This window comes from Pundamilia nyererei, unplaced genomic scaffold (assembly GCF_000239375.1).
Source record: "Pundamilia nyererei isolate P.nyererei 1_Seehausen unplaced genomic scaffold, PunNye1.0 scaffold00117, whole genome shotgun sequence".
Taxonomy (NCBI): Eukaryota; Metazoa; Chordata; class Actinopteri; order Cichliformes; family Cichlidae; genus Pundamilia; species Pundamilia nyererei.
In genome coordinates this window covers 1,901,105-1,917,372 of record NW_005187518.1, presented here as the reverse complement: position 1 = coordinate 1,917,372, position 16,268 = coordinate 1,901,105, and the positions used below count along the sequence as shown (strand labels likewise).

At 38.0% G+C, this 16,268-nt stretch overlaps 2 protein-coding genes and 1 pseudogene across 2 annotated transcripts; all 3 read right to left on the bottom strand.

The window, feature by feature from the left end:
* Positions 1–2,067: 2,067 nt before the first annotated feature.
* Positions 2,068–6,105, bottom strand: LOC102203557 (extracellular calcium-sensing receptor-like). Its single transcript, XM_005742199.1, has 7 exons — positions 6,082–6,105; positions 5,758–5,942; positions 5,280–5,577; positions 4,251–5,042; positions 3,870–4,097; positions 3,549–3,672; positions 2,068–2,981 (listed from the first exon to the last, which is right to left on the bottom strand). The coding sequence occupies exons 1-7, from the start codon at positions 6,103–6,105 to the stop codon at positions 2,068–2,070; spliced, it is 2,565 nt and encodes an 854-aa protein (XP_005742256.1).
* A 2,062-nt stretch (positions 6,106–8,167) lies between these two features.
* On the bottom strand, positions 8,168–11,295 carry olfcj1 (olfactory receptor C family, j1). Its single transcript, XM_005742198.1, has 6 exons — positions 11,150–11,295; positions 10,735–11,020; positions 9,795–10,619; positions 9,470–9,700; positions 9,214–9,337; positions 8,168–9,081 (listed from the first exon to the last, which is right to left on the bottom strand). The coding sequence occupies exons 2-6, from the start codon at positions 10,984–10,986 to the stop codon at positions 8,168–8,170; spliced, it is 2,346 nt and encodes a 781-aa protein (XP_005742255.1). The 5' UTR covers positions 10,987–11,020; positions 11,150–11,295.
* Positions 11,296–11,807: 512 nt separating this feature from the next.
* Positions 11,808–15,290, bottom strand: LOC102202991 (extracellular calcium-sensing receptor-like; annotated as a pseudogene).
* Between the last annotated feature and the right edge of the window lie 978 nt (positions 15,291–16,268).

The window sequence follows — 16,268 nt, the reverse complement described above, 5'->3', positions numbered from 1 at the left end:
CACATATACTTGGCCAATAAACACGATTCTGATTCTGATTCTGAGTTGTTTTGTTTGCTACGAACTTTGACAGCCCTATTAAAGATTAATATCAGTCTGTACATGCTGCTGATAGCTTTTCTTGAGATTCTTTAATTCTCACTCGCTTTTGCAACTTTGTACTTATGTGTTACTCGCAGCAACAACTCCACCTCATTGTTAGTCCATTTAAAAAACTCAGTGCTTTTCCTCAGCATTCTGCCGCGAAATTTTAAAGAGCCGGAAAGTAAATAAGTGGCAGAATAAATGCGTTTCATGCATGTGCATTACTGGAAGGTAAGTGTTTTCGGCTGTTTCAATGTGGACACACAACTCTGTGAAAACCACTGAAAACGATAGTGTGTACACGGAGCGTTTTCAGATGAAAATGCCATTTTCAAATCTATACGGGCTAGTGTGGACGTAGCCTCAGCACCCGAGTGCCTTCATTGCTATCTTTGGTGAGTTCAACCATGTCCCCTAGGGCGCTACACAGCCAACTTACACACTATGTGGTTTGTCCCACCAAGAGGGAGAGGAATTTGGACCTACTGTATGCTAACGTCAAGATGCATGCAGTTCTTCCCCCCACTGGGTAGGTCAGATGATCACCATATCCACCGCTATGTGCTTATGGTGAAGAAGGAGCCTGTGACTACTAGGAGTATTAGGAGGTGGTAGGGAGAGGCTTTAGCAGAACTACAGGGCGGTTTTTGAGATGACAGACTGGGAGACACTCTGTGAACCCAAGGGTGAGGACATCAATGGACTTAATGAGTGTATCACTGACTACATAACCTTCTGCACCAACTCCATTGTCTCAGCTCAAACTGTCCATTGTTACCCAAATAATCTTATAGAATTCAACATTAGGTGAGAAGGAAAATGGTGATATTTTATTAAGCTGCAAGTGGCATTGTCTCCTACCTTCTGTATGTCTCGTCATACCTTGGGTCTGAACGATCAGTCACAATTTGTGAATGAAAAGAAATTCCGTTCTTTGAAATCAACAAAACCTGTAACTACTACTAAAAAGTTTCTTTAAATATATTGTTGACCTGTAAAACCAGCACCCCAATACAGGAAGTCTGGATTGACTCTGTTTAAAACCTACTGTGTATTACTCAGTAGGTTGTGCAGAGCTTAGAGCCGATGGGTGAAGGGACTTCCTCCAGACTAACTGCCTCTAACCCCCAGGTTTCTACCCTGCCTACTCTGATAAAAATAAAAAAAAACCCTGGAGCTAAAAGTAGCCTTGCAGGCCCAGTATTTACCAGCAACACCTGTTGCGGCAGCTTTCATCTAGATCAATGCTCTTGGAATATGGCTGAGTTTGATTAGTGGTCTGAACAGTTTGCCCCAGGGGTCTGTTACTTTTAAAAGGCTGGAGTAACCTGTAGTATTTATACTAATGTAGATTAATACTCAGATTTTTAATATTACTGTTTCACAGTGGGTTAAAAAGGAAATGTCCGCAATTTACTTTTTAAATGTGGGATATTTTTATTAAAGCAATTTAGCAGGAGCAATGAAAAAGCAGATTCAAATAATATCAATTGAATATTAATATTAATATTATCTCTTCAGTGTAACTATAACCCATTAGGAGAGGAGCCAAGTCCAGTAGGAAACAATGGAAATGCAAAAAAGTCAATAATTCAATGTGAATGTTCAGTTACATATTAATATTCTCACTTCATGTCTTGTTCAATTTATGCTATTATCTTCAGTCAGATTTACCATTAGCTCAATCTCACATGAGCCTCCATTTCAACATGATCTTCTTTTAATTCATGTACAAAGGAATACTTTTTGTCACTTTTTCTCTTCAAAACTCTCTGTTTGTCAATCATAATATGGTCTCTTTTTTTAAATTAAATCATGCATGTTAAAGGCAGACATTGTTAAAATATTTGCTTAGTCATTTTGACCAAGCATGTCTGAGCAATGTGTTATGGTTGCATTTTTGCATTCTCTGCTGGTACAAACAAACCAAGCACGGAAGCACGTACACACACACAAACAAAATAATTATTTATTTATTTATTTTCATGATGGCGATCGTGGACCCTTCCCCATCATGTTCTTTTTCGTGTTCTTTTCTGGTTTCAGTAAGATGATATAACACTTTGGGAAAAAAATGCAAATCAGCAGTCCAAAGCTGGAGGCAAGAATAGCAAATATTTCTACAGCAACACTGAACTTCCCCGGAGAGCTGACATATGCTGGAATAAATGTGATCCACACTGCACAGAATATCAGCATGCTAAAGGTGATAAACTTGGCTTCATTGAAATTATCAGGCAGTTTTCGAGCCAGAAAAGCAAAAATGAAACATAAGACAGACAAAAGTCCAATGTAGCCAAGCACAGCCCAGTAGCCCACAGATGTGCCCAGAGCACACTCTAAAGTGATCTTGTCTTTAAATTCCTTAAAATTCTTAAATGGAAAAGGAGGCGAAACTGTTAACCAAATGATACATATGATAACTTGTATAAGAGTAAAACTTGTAACACAGAGTCTCTGCTGTGTAGGTCCAAACCATTTCTGAACATTACTACCTGGACGCGTTGCCCGGAAAGCCATCAAAACAACCATCGTTTTCCCCAGAACACAAGAGATGCAGAGCACAAAGGTGATCCCAAAAGCTACATGTCGCAGCATGCAGGACCATTCAGAGGGCTGACCAATGAATGTCAGAGAACACAGGAAACATAGTGTCAAAGAGAAGAGCAGCAGGAAGCTCAGTTCAGAATTGTTTGCCCTCACAATAGGAGTTTTCCTGTATTTGAAGAATATTAATGCCACACCAGTAGTCATGCATGTTCCAAATAAAGATGCAGCAGTCAGGAGTGCTCCCATAATTTCTTCATATGATAGAAACACTGCTTCCTTCTTTATGCACGTGTCTCTTCTTTCATTTGACCAAAATTCAGGGGGACATCTCAAACAGGTAACAGAATCTGCAAATTAATGTTAACACAATGTTAGAATTCTGGAGATTTACTAGATTTATGCGTTTGAATCTACTTTACAGCATATTATACTCACTAGCACACTAACTACAGTATTACTCTACATTGGTCAGGCTACTGCTAAAGCTACACAATGAGAAGATGAGAAAAAATGTGTTGACAATGCTTTTGCACAGTCAATATGAAAAATGGTAAATAAGTCACTTCAAACATCGTTGACCATTTTTCAGTAAAACTGACACTAATTCTGAACAAACTGCAGCATCAAGAAATTACATGCTGTGGTATAAAGCAACTGGTGCTGGAACAACAACGAAAGTTATGATAGATAGGGCAGGTTTTGAAGCAGGGAGTGTGCTCATATTATTCACAGTAGGCTGAAACAGCCCCATATTTCACTCTTCATTTGCTTTATGTATAGAAAAAAAGAGCATAATTATTCAAATCTTTTGAGGGGTTTCCTCAATGTTGCGAAAGAATGAAAAAATATGCTGGAACATGAACAGTAATATTGCTTGTAGTTCATTAAAGTTTTTTATTGAAATATTACCACACCTGTAGTGTTGCTTATCTCTCCCTCTGCACATCTTATACAGTCATAGCAGCAAACAGGCCTTCCTTTCTGGAGAACCTTACGTGTTCCTGGGGGACATTTCTCACTGCAAACTGACACAGGCACCTGTATGGATAAATGTACAATAATAACCATGGATAAACTGCATGTATGATGATCTTTACAATCATTTCTTAATTTTATATGCATATTTTATATTTATATGCATGAAGTTCAAATGTTTTAAAATAACACCTGGTTATAATTAATTCTTTATTCTTAATAAGCTTATTATTTGTACTCATTGTTTATTGATCACTCACCTGCTTTGAGTTTCTTGCCCAGATTAAAGAGTTATTTTGCAGAGTCAGCTGTTTGCCTGGAGGAAGTGATGCATCATAAAGGCCAACTGTCACAAACTCCACAATGCCGTTTTTTCTTGGCTGCCAGTTTATAATTTCATACTTTGCTGCTGGATCTCCATTCTCATCAAAGTAAACCTCATCTCCTTCTTTTGTTTTGAAGTACATTTTTAGAATGCGCTGCAAAATCTAAAAACATATGTAATAAGGCAGTTAATACACTGACGGATATTTAATAGATCTGCTGGCTTAATGACATTATCAACATATGTTGTCTTCAAATTTAAACAATTCTTCTTGTAACTCGATTTGAACAATAAAATTTTAGATTTTTAGGCTCACCATGAATGGATCTAGCTGCACATTTTTCTCACATGTTTTATTACAATTGAGGATATTGTGAAGGGCATGGGCCACTGCATACACTCCTTTATATACATTGTTAAAGATAGGCATGAGTGACATATCAGTGAAACTGTTTTTAACTCCAGTAAGATCTTCATGTCCGGTACACTCCCTCGGATTTTCTGCTGTTGACTTCAACTCCTTGAACTTACAGTTAAATAATGCCTCCCAGAACTCAGTAAACAAATCATTAGATGAATTAAGAAGTTTCACATTCAGCATGAACTCCTTCAGGCCAGTGACGTGTGATTTGGGAATGGAAAGACCAATGGCACCATCCAGTATGTGATGTATATCCATTTCTGCGGTTTGAGAATCAAATATCCAAGACTCACTGCCTATCCACTGATAACCAGTGAGGTTGTTGAGAGAAAACTCATGTAATAGCACATCCATATCAAAGTGGGACAGAAAGCCAACAATCACCTTGGAGGTTGAAGCTTTTATAATGTCAATGATCTTTTGAATTTTTTCATAGGGATCTGTCCTAAAAAAAGATACAGAATATTCCAGACAGATGCCCAGCTGCTGTGCAGTTTCTGTGAATGTTGCCATGCCTTTATTTCCATAATCATCATTGGTTCGAATAGCTCCAACCCAAGTCCATCCAAAGTATTTTACTAAATAGACCAGGGCTCTGCTCTGGTAGTAGTCACTGGGTATTGTTCTGAGGAAGGATGGGTACTTGGTTTTGTCACTGAGACAAGCACATGTGGCAAAGTGACTCATCTAAGCAAAAAGAAAAAAAGAAAAGAAAAGAAAGAGAGATTATAGTCACACTGACCATTAAAAATAGAAAAAAAATGTTGCACACATCCACATTTAATTTCAGTTTTCACTGTGTTAAGCACATTATATCCCTGCAAAGAGGGTTATCTAAAATGGAAAAATACAAAGAAAGCAGAACTTTTAAAGAGTCACATTTGTGTTTCCAGAAAAAATTTTTTTTTTAGCTATTCTACCCACCATTGGTATATAAAATGGCCCAATTACGGTAGCTATTGCCATGCAAGGAGAGGAAGAAGTCTCTCCCATTATAGCCTGCACTTGTGCTGGTTTGGTACAAGGGGCCTCAGGTGCTGTGAAAATAATTTGATTACCATTCATCAAGGCTAGTGCAACTTTTATGCTTTGGGCAATGGAACCACAAGTATCATACATTTTATAGCCCAGAGAGACTCCTGGCAGTAGGTCTGTACTGTTATTAATCTCCTCAATGGCAAAAAGCATAGCCTGGGTGACCTGAAATTCCCTGAAATTCAAACTTCATTGAAAAAATGAAAAAGTTGACATAAAGACAATAGATTACTAACACATAAAATACTGAAATCAGTCAGTTATATGAAAATTGAAAAACAAGATAAAAGCAAGAAATAAAAGGATGAATTGTTTTATGTCTTAGATCATTTATCTATTTTAAATTTATTTTTATAATGTTATTTACCTCGTGCATTGAAGTGGCAGTGGTTTCTGCATGTAGGTATCCTTTCTGTCATTCCAGCTACTGTGAAAAGAGAACATCCCCCCCAGTATAATGTCCCCATCCCTAGATAACTGGGGATTCTCAGGATCCCCTCTTCGTATGCACACAGGTTCTTTTGCCTGAGAGAAAGATGCCACCAATAACAGTTGGAAAAGTGCCCACCCCTGTTCTGGCCACTTCTGTGTAAATGACATGCTGTCTGTAAAAAATAAACCACTGGGTGGCATTGCAAGTAACCTAGTCTAAGTGAAACATGCAGACTTTATTTATACATTTTGAAGCAGCAAAAATGAATAACAGAACCATCATGCTTCTTCTATGTGGAACAAAAGGAGGGACCAGAGGAGTGGCCCTGCAAAACACTACTGAATTATTGTAAATGTCCTCTCTGTATTACCATGCCCATAAATTACCATAAATTCATTGTTTTCAACTTTCATTGATTCGGATCCAATATAATATTTATCATTTCAATAGGTCCATGTAGATTCAAGAAAATCAGACGTTTGTGAGCCTGATAAAGTTAGCCATATGATTTCCTTTCCTTTTATTTCAACATTTTCAATTGGTTTTTCAATTATTTGTACAATAGGCAAACAGGAAGAAAAATTTCAGACATGTTTTTATTCTGGTTTATACAGCTTTTGAGGAGTGAAGCTCTTCAGTTCAGTTTAACTCAGTTGATACCTAGTATGATACCTAGTAGTTCACTAAGCGTGAACCATGTCAGGCCCTGGTGCTGTCCAACTCTTCATACTGGAGACCCTGTCTTGGATATCTGCCACTGTGATGGTTACTGGTCCCTGTCTCAGATCCCCTAGCCACTGAGCATATTTTAAGTTGCGTCCTTCTCCCATATGTTCTTCCAGTATTGTTCCGACTCCATCATCCTATCTTTCAAGTCAGTTCCTTTCGCACTGATGATGTCTTCCCCCTGACCTGTCATCCTGGCTACCCCTTACCATAGCATGTGCATTGTACCTTGTCAATCTCTAACAGTAAGTATACGGTAGGCTTGCTTAGTATTATTCTTATAATTCTCAATTCTTATAATTTGCTTTGTTTCTTGTTTCTTGCATTTTGCACACCACTGTTCCTTGTGAAGTTTGCACACAAGAATTTCACTCACATGTACAGTGTACCAGTAATGTGAAGTGACAATAAAAGTGATTTGATTTGATTTGATCCTGGACAGGGAGGAACGCTGGTTTGAGCGGGAAGTCAAGGGAAGCCATTTACGTGAAAAGGGAAAGACCATCTCTGAATCAACTCTGAATTGTACTCATGGCCATTGATCATTGGTCTTTGATCAATGGTCGTTGATCAGTAGTTGTTGATCAATACAACTTTTGTAATAAACCATCAAGATTTCTATTGGACCCTATTACTACAAGACTGCTCACAGAAGTGTTACCACTACTTAATGCTTCAATCTTAAATATGATCAGTCTATCTCTATTAATGGGCTATATGCCCTAGTCATTTTTCAGGGCAGTAATTAAACTATTACTTTAAATGTCATCACGCGATCATTTGAACTAATTGAAGGCCAATCTCAAGCCTTCCTTTTTTCAATTATTTAAAAAAGATTAGTTGTTAAAGACCTAACTGATAATCTGCAGTGGGATAGTTTATTGAAAGAGTGATAGTCATGTTTCAGAACTCACCACAGTAAGGAAATAAACCTCGGCTCCTGGTGGCTTTCTCATGATGCATGTAGTGTTTTTTCTGCACACACTATGTGTTTATACACCACTCTGCATTTAATCATTAATTATAATGAATCTCTGACTCTCTTCCACAGGTTGTTTGTTAAAGAGTGTTTTTTCCTTATCACTGTCACCAGGTGGTTGTTGAATTGTTGGGGTTTTCTCTCCATTATTGCAGGGTCTTTACATTATATTATATAAAGTACCATGAAGTGACTGTTGTTGTGATTTGGCACTATATAAATAAAACTGACTTGAATTGAATGGAATTTTGATACATACACAGTCTTGGAGTCTGTCATTATTCACTTTTTATGGGTGCGCAAAATAACACAACGGAACATTCAGAATTTATCAAAACTTTATTTGTACAAATATTCATTAAGGGAAAGAAAAATGTAAAAAAAAAATCAACGGAACTTTTTACATGGAAAAGAAATTACAGATTTTGTTGGGAATATTTAATATACGATATAGAGCTTGTAGGAAGGACTATAGTTATTTGCTTCTTTCATTCCTTCTTTCATGTAGTGAACCAGCATTTGTTTTTGAAACAATTAATTGCTGTGTTTTCTTAGATGTCAGTGGGTTTTGAATTATTTGAACAATATTTAAACTATAGAAGGGACAGATTCAATTTTGGTTTTTTTTTTAGCAACCTCTCAGATCGTTCTTGAGGTCCCTTTACTCATCAGGTGTTTCTTTGTATTGTTTTCAGGTTTTAATAAAATAATGTAACACTTTGGCAAAAAAATGCAAAATAACATTCCATAGCTTGAGGCCAGAATAGCAAATATTTCCACAGCAACTGTGAATTTCCCAGGAGAGCTGACATAAGCAGGTATAAAGGTTAACCACACTGCACAGAATATCAACATGCTGAAAGTGATAAATTTAGCTTCATTGAAATTATCAGGCAGCTTTCGAACTAAAAAAGCAAGTACAAAACATAACATAGCCAGCAGCCCTATGTATCCTAACACAGTCCAGAACCCTAGAGGTGATCCCAGGGCACATTCAAGTATAATTTTATCTTTGTAGTAGTTCATATTTTTGTAGGGGAATGGTGGGTTTATTGCTAACCAAACTAAGCAAATCAAAATCTGTATGAGAGTGAATGCTAGAACACTCAGTCTTTGCTGTACAGGTCCAAACCACTTCTTAACATTACAGCCTGGAAGTGTAGCCTTGAATGCCATTACAACCACTATCGTTTTCCCCAGCATACAAGAGATGCAGAGCACAAAAGTTATGCCAAATGCTGTGTGTCGAAGCATGCAGGACCATTCAGAGGGCTGGCCAATGAAGGTCACAGAACACAGGAAACACAGAGTCAAGGAGAAGAGCAGCAAAAAGCTGAGCTCAGAGTTGTTTGCTCTGACAATAGGAGTGTGTCTGTATTGGAAAAATATTAGGGCTACAGTCATTGAGATGCACGCACCAAAGAGAGAAAAGGAGACCAACAGTATACCCAATAATTCTGTGAACGTGAGGAACTCAATAGCTTTCATTTCACAATTAGTTCTCTCTTCATTGGACTTGAATTCAGGAGGGCATTTGTCACATTTCACTGCATCTGAAAACATAAATATCTTCATGATGTACACCACATACATCTTTAAATAGACCAGTAAAGTGCTGGCAGTGATTTTGCCCAACAGAAACACAATGAGCACAAGAGTAAAGGCTAGAAATCCAGCTGTCTCACTTGTAGTGTTGCTGAACTCCCCATCAGCGCAGGTGATGCAATCAAAACAGCAGATTGGCTTGCCCTTAACAAAAGCCTGACGGGTCCCAGGCAAACAACTCTTACTGCAAACAGACCTTGGCACCTGCATTATAGGGACAATATTAAAAACAATTTACTTCCAGATTTACAATTGTATACATTTAGTGTGATTGTAAAAGATCAAGCGTCAGAACTTTAGGGTTAGAAAGGAACAGTATTATCTGTGTTGTTTTACCTCGAAATTCTCTCCTGCCCAGATGGCTCTCACACCTGCTTTCATCTTAAACTCCTGACCCTCAGGCTGGGATGCATCATAGTAACCAATTGTCTTAAAAAGTATGTAACCTTTTTCACCCATCTGCCAGTTCACCAATGCATAACGTGCCACAGGTTCACCTAACTCATCAAAGACCACTTCTTCACCAGTCTTAGTTGTAAAATTGACCTTGGTTAGGTAATGCAGTACCTACAGACAAACATTAATGTTATCTGACTATGTAACAATAGTCATTAAAAATAACATTTTGCATTTAGACACAGTAGTTTCTTTTTATGTTTACCTGCCATGGTTGTACATTTTCCGTATCAGCACAAGTATTGTTCTTAAAAGGCTCCCTTTCATCTTTGCAAGTAAATAGCATATGTAGAGCATGAGCAACAGCATATGTGGCTTTGTACACATTATTTAGCAGGCTGGCATCTGACACATCTGTGAAACGTGTCTTCACATGCAGGAGAGACTCCTTTCCAGTGCAGGCTATTGTCAGATCTTCAGCATGAGTCTCTGTTTGAGGAGACAGGTTGCACCTGAACACTGTCTCCCACAATTCCACAAGGCCCTGATTCCCAGGTATGGTGGAAGGCCTGCTGCTGGCTAGGAACTCTTGCAGTCCAGGAATGTGAGCATTTAATGCTGCAAAGCCAACTGCCCCCTGAACCACAGCGTAATTTACTGGAGAGGCAATATAACGGTATGTGATCCAGCCTTCACTCCCAACCCACTGCAGGCCTGTCACATTTTGAGCATGAAGCTCTTTAAAAAGTATGTCAAGGTCTGTGCCATCAGCAAATGCCACTATTACCTTAGAGGTGGATTTCTTTATAATATTTACCACATCTAAGAACCACTTCCTTGGATTAGTTCGGTAAATGGCCACTGAGTACTCAACACACACACCTTCCCTTTCTGCTGCTTCCAAGAAAGTGGCCATACCACCATTCCCATAATCATTATTAGTTCTGATAGCTCCTACCCAGGTCCAGCCAAAATGTTTCACAAGCTTTGCTAATGCTTTGCTTTGGTAAATGTCACTAGGTATGGTTCTAAAAAAAGAAGGATAGTCTCTTCTGTTGCTAAGACATGCACAAGTAGCTGAATGACTGATCTGGAAAACAATAACATGGTCAAATGTCATATTGAGCATTGAAGACATTTAATGAAGATTATTGCATCTCAGGAAGTTTATGTGTGCATTGAGCATGCATGCCCCCAACACTCACCACGGGTATATGGAATGGTCCCATGGTGCGTGCAATGCCTATCGTGGAGGTGGATGTGGTTTCTCCTATGACAGCATGTACGTTGGAAAGTTTGTTACAGCTCCCTGCTCCACTTTCATATCTATTCATCAAGTTTAGTGATGCCCTAATAGACAAAGGTATACTGGGGCAGGAATCAAAGATCCTATAACCAAGTGTCACTCCTGGCAGCAGCCCTGAGCTGTTATTAATTTCTTCTATAGCAAACATCATAGTGTATGCATACTGAAGCTCTCCTGGGTCCAGTCTGGACAAAGAAGAAGGACCAAAGTTTTCATAGCAGAAATAAGCAAAGAGGAAGATTATATTTAAAATATAAACAAACAACCCATATTGTAATAGGATTTATAGATAAATTATTTCATCCCAGTCTTACCCTTCACACTGTATTTTTCCTGGATTGACTTCAAAAGTTGGATAAACAGTGATGGGGTTCTGATGGAAAGAAAAAATTCCTCCAATGTTGATTTCTCCCTCCTTAGAAAACTGAGACAGTTCTTTTGTCCCATAGGTCTGACACACAGGCTTCCCTTCTCCCACAGCCAGACAGGAAAGAAGTAGTAGGTTGGCTATCAGCAGCATAGTTCCTCAGCTGAATGCTTCCTAACAAATGCTCAAAGATAAGCCTCCTCAACACTGCTTTTAATATGACTTTTATGTCACAAAGCCACAGGGACTTATGGGTGACAGCTGTGTTTATTGTCTTTGTCTCTACCAATGACATTGGTTCTGCTGTGACTGACCAGTGAATAGGGATGTTAATGGGCTTAGAGGGCCTCCTACGAAAGTAATATCTTTTCATTCAACATAACCACTCTTTATACTAAGTTATTATTGTTTATTACATATTCCATCTGTGGTTCACATTTTAACATCGTACTAAAAAGTAAAACATAAACAAATGCAATACATATTTGAATTACTGGTTTCCAGGACCAATATATAAAGTAATAAATTGATCAATGATTGTATACAAATTAAAATAAACAAATCTTAAAGATGGAGTAAGCAAACCCTCGTGCATTTATTATTTTTTAATGGTTTCTCCCCATCATATGTCTTTTTGTATTTCTTTCGGGTTTCACTAATAAAATATAACATTTTGGAGCAAATATACTGAAAAATAACCCAAAGCTTGAGGCCAGAATAGCAAATATCTCTACAGCTACAGTAAATTTACCAGGAGAACTGACATATGCTGGGATAAAAGTGACCCAGACTGCACAGAATATCAACATACTGAAGGTGATGAATTTGGCCTCATTAAAATTATCAGGCAGCTTTCGAGACAGAAAAGCAAGGATAAAGCATAGCAAACTGAGAAGTCCTATATATCCTAAAACAGCCCAGAATCCTAAAGGTGAACCTAAATTACACTCTAGTATAATCTTTTCAGTGGCATGGACTGTGTTTTTGTAGGGGAATGGTGGAGCAAAAAATTAACCACAGCACACAAATCAGCAGCTGGAGTAAAGTAAAGCTGAGCACACTTGTTCTCTGAAGTGCAGCAGAACACTGAGGAACTGTTTTTGCTGGCCTTGTAGCCTTAAAGGCAATCACCACTGTTATAGTTTTAGCCAAAATGCATGACATACACAAGGCAAAGCTTGCGCCAAAAGCTGTGTGGCGTAGCATGCATGACCACTCAGTAGGTTGGCCAATGAAGGTCAGAGAACACAAGAAACACAGAGTTAAGGAGAAGAGCAGCAGGAAGCTCAGTTCAGAATTACTGGCTTTGACAAGAGGTGTGTGACGAAACCGAAAGAAAACACATGACACTGCCAATGTTAAACTTGCTCCAAACAATGAGAAAGCGGCGAGTAGGCCCCCCATAGTTTCTCCAAAAGACAGGAACTCAATCACCTTTGGAACACAGTGGCTGCGATCTTCATCCGACCAGCACTCCAGCGGACATAGTAAACACACTGCAGAATCTGAGTAGAAAGTGTCAAACATAAAAAAGTATTTTGATACACCTAATACTGAAATAAACACTTCCTAGTAATGTATCAACTTATTAACACTTTTTTACATAGTAAAAATGACAGGAAATTTTCTACACACTGTTTGAGTTGCTAATCTCTCCAGCAGCACAGGCAATACAGGAAAAACAGCAGATGGGTTTGCCTTTAATTGCAGCCTGGCGGAAACCTGGTGGACAGCTCTCACTGCAGACAGACAATGGCTTCTGTAACAACACCACAACACAAAGGTCACAGTTTGTTCCTCTTGTAATCCACATACTTAATTTAGATTGTTCAATTTATTTCACATTAATAATATTGAAGAAAGAAAAACATACAAACATGCATTTAACCTTCAGACCATTATTTTACTCATTATTCTGCATCAGAGGGGAAAATTAACATAAAAATAGTTCTGAAGCTGTTATGTTAACATTGTTATTGAAAATTAACATTGAAAATTAAGGATTATACATATCTGTGTATGTGGGAGAGATTGTTTTTATTTGCTAAAGTTCAATATTAAAAAACTTTCTGAATGACAGTTTTTATTAATAAAATTTTAATTTTAATCAACCTGCAAAATAAGTATTAAATAAATATTCCTTGCTCTCAAATAGACTTACCATTCGGGATTCAGAAACCCATGTTATATTGATTCCATTCACGGCAAGCTGACTTTCATTTGGTAGTGAAGCATCATAGCTCCCTACAGCCACAAAAATTATATCTCCTGCTTGGTTTCTCTGCCAGTTCACAAGTTCATACATTGCTGAAGGGTCTCCATTTTCATCAAAATATACTCTTTCTCCCGACTGAAGAGTGAAATTGACATCTTGGAGGTGTTTCACAATCTACCAATCCAAAACGAGGGTTGGTAACTTAGCATATATAGAATTCTAGATCAAATAAATACTTTTTCTACGATTTTGTAAGGTAATGTCTTACCTTTTTTGGCTCTAAATGATCCTTCCATATACATGATTGATTCATGGCTTTAGCACTTTGACCACAATTTAACAAGTTATGCATAGCATGAGCTATGGCATACACAGCCTTGTACACATTGTTAGATATCCTTAGTTGTGATACATCCGTAAAAGGATTGTTTATGTCCTCTAACTTCTCAGAGCCAGAGCACTGAATCTGACCAGGCAGCCTGGATTGAAAACTGCAGCCAAAAACCGTTTCCCAGAACTCTCTTAGCACACTATTCTGAGGATCCTGACTTGGGTTAACCTGTAAAAGAAATTCTCGCAGGCCTGCAATCTTTGCCTTTTTGATAGTGAAGCCCAGAGACCCTGTCAGTATGCCAGAGTACCTCTTAGTAGTCAAATGACTTGCTGTTATCCACGATTCACTGCCCACCCACTGCAACCCAGTCAAGTTCTGCTTCAGAGCTTCCTCCAGCAAAATGTCCATCTCACCCTGGGCAAGAAAGGCAATCAAAACTCTTGCACTGCCACTACGAATCACTTCAATCACCCTTGCAACCTCCTCACTAGAATCAGTCCTTGAAATGGCCTCTGAATATTCAACACAAACCCCTTCCTGACTTGCTGCTGTGATAAAAGTTGCCATCCCATTGTTGCCATAATCATTGTCACTTCTGACTGCCCCAACCCATGTCCATCCAAAATATTTTACCAGTTTTGCCAGGGCCCTGCTCTGATAGTAATCACTGGGGATGGTTCTGAAGAACGAAGGGTAATCCTTTCTGTTACTCAGACAAGCACATGTGGCAAAATGGCTGATCTGAAATGAAGTAAAAGAGAAAAACAAAAACAAATTGACAAGTAAGTGGGAAGAGATTTACAGTTGGCTCTTCAGAGACAAAACAAAATGTTGTTTCTGGCTTGTAACTAAATTTAATGTAAAGCTTGGAAGCCTTAAATCTAAGATTCACATAAACCTGTAAGTGACCAAAAAAGTTACTAAACTTCAATTTTTGGAGAGAGTCACATTATAAAAAATTGACACAAATATTATAAATACTTACTACTGGTATTTGGAAGGTCCCACAAATTTGTAGCATCACAATGGTTGAGGAAGACTCAGAAGCTCCAATGATGACATGAACAGATGAATGACTGCTGCAGGTTTTCTCTGCTGTCCTTTCCTGTCCATTTAGTAAACCCATCACTGCACGTGTTGAAGGCAGTGTTGAACCACAGCTGTCAAATATCTTATAACCAACTGAAATATTAGGCAGTAAAGTGCTGCTATTGTTGATCTCTTCTACTGCAAAAATCATTGTTTGGGCAAAACGAAATTCTCTCAAATTTATCCTGAAAAGAGTAAAAAAAAAGTGTTTTAAAAAGTGTAATGTAAAGCTCTTCAAGTCATGAACCCTGCAAAGGGAAAAAAGACAAACCTGGAGCATGTGAGAGTTTCTGGAGTATGAGTCAGGGAGAACGAAGGCTTTGAGATTTGGCTATGGATAGAAAAAGCTCCTCCAATAGTAATATCCCCTTTCTTAGTCAAAAGAGGAACCTCTGGACTTCCTAGCATTTCACAGAGAACAGTATTTTCCTCTGCTCTGCAGACTCCCATAAATAAACCCCAAAATAACACTCTGAATGTGCAGTCATACATCTTTTACAGACAACCACACTCATGCATGTACAGCCCTGTACTCTGTTCTGATATTACTGACCAAGCATGTGTATTCTTTAATGGGCAGAGCTTTATAGAGCTATAATTGATGAAGCCTGAGGTCCTCCTATCATATCACAGTATGACATACATTGTCACACTGTTTTGCGATTTTTATGGGAGACAGCTTTTTTTTTTTGAGTCACCCTTACCAGAAAATGCATATATTTTAAGCTGTCTTCTTTGGAAACATTTGATATAATAATAGTGTAAATTGTTTTGTAAATTATGTAAATTGTTATAATAGTGGTAATTGAAACAATTTAAAAACATTAAATTTTTGAATGACACAAGACTCCACGTGGGACCATACAACTCAACACACACAGAGCTAGATATTCTAATTCAGCTGCACAGTTTTCTTTATTAATTGATGGTTCAAAACAGGAACCATTTGGCAGTGTGATAAAATCAACACAATTTAAAATAAATACTTAATACTTAAACAGCTGTCAAACTTCTATTTAAGATATTTTAGGTGGCAACATTCCATAACCTTTGTGGTAACTAAATAAAGACTCTAAACAAGACATATATGTAACTATTTGTTTTGTAAACACACTCACACACTCACACACTTATATAGACTGATTAGTAACCCACTGGCAACCAAAAGTTGCTAGTGAAATCTGAAATTCATGAGTAGTTACTGGAGATTGCTAGCAGTCATGAAACTGGTCACAAACCATTATGGCACTGCAGCATACGTAGCTACGGCTGGCTAGTTCCCACATTTGAAAGTTAGTATGAACGATAAAGATAAGCAAGTGACTTGCCAAGCTCTAGTTACACTGGGAAAAGGGTGAAGCAAACCAGTATGGGGCGTCGTTTGTAAACTGAAACATGCTGAAATTAACGGCAAAATTTTTCCACATA

Coding starts and splice junctions, on each gene's coding strand:
- LOC102203557 (XM_005742199.1), bottom strand. CDS start 6,105: ATGATGGTTCTGTTATTCATTTTT. Junction 5,943..6,081: donor TGGTTCTGTTATTCATTTTT/GCTGCTTCAAAA, acceptor GCACTTTTCCAA/CTGTTATTGGTGGCATCTTT. Junction 5,043..5,279: donor GGCCATTTTATATACCAATG/GTGGGTAGAATA, acceptor CTTTTTGCTTAG/ATGAGTCACTTTGCCACATG.
- olfcj1 (XM_005742198.1), bottom strand. CDS start 10,986: ATGATGTTTGCTATAGAAGAAATTAATAACAGCTCAGGGCTGCTGCCA. Junction 10,620..10,734: donor GACCATTCCATATACCCGTG/GTGAGTGTTGGG, acceptor ATTGTTTTCCAG/ATCAGTCATTCAGCTACTTG. Junction 9,082..9,213: donor GGAGTTCAGCAACACTACAA/GTGAGACAGCTG, acceptor TTATGTTTTCAG/ATGCAGTGAAATGTGACAAA.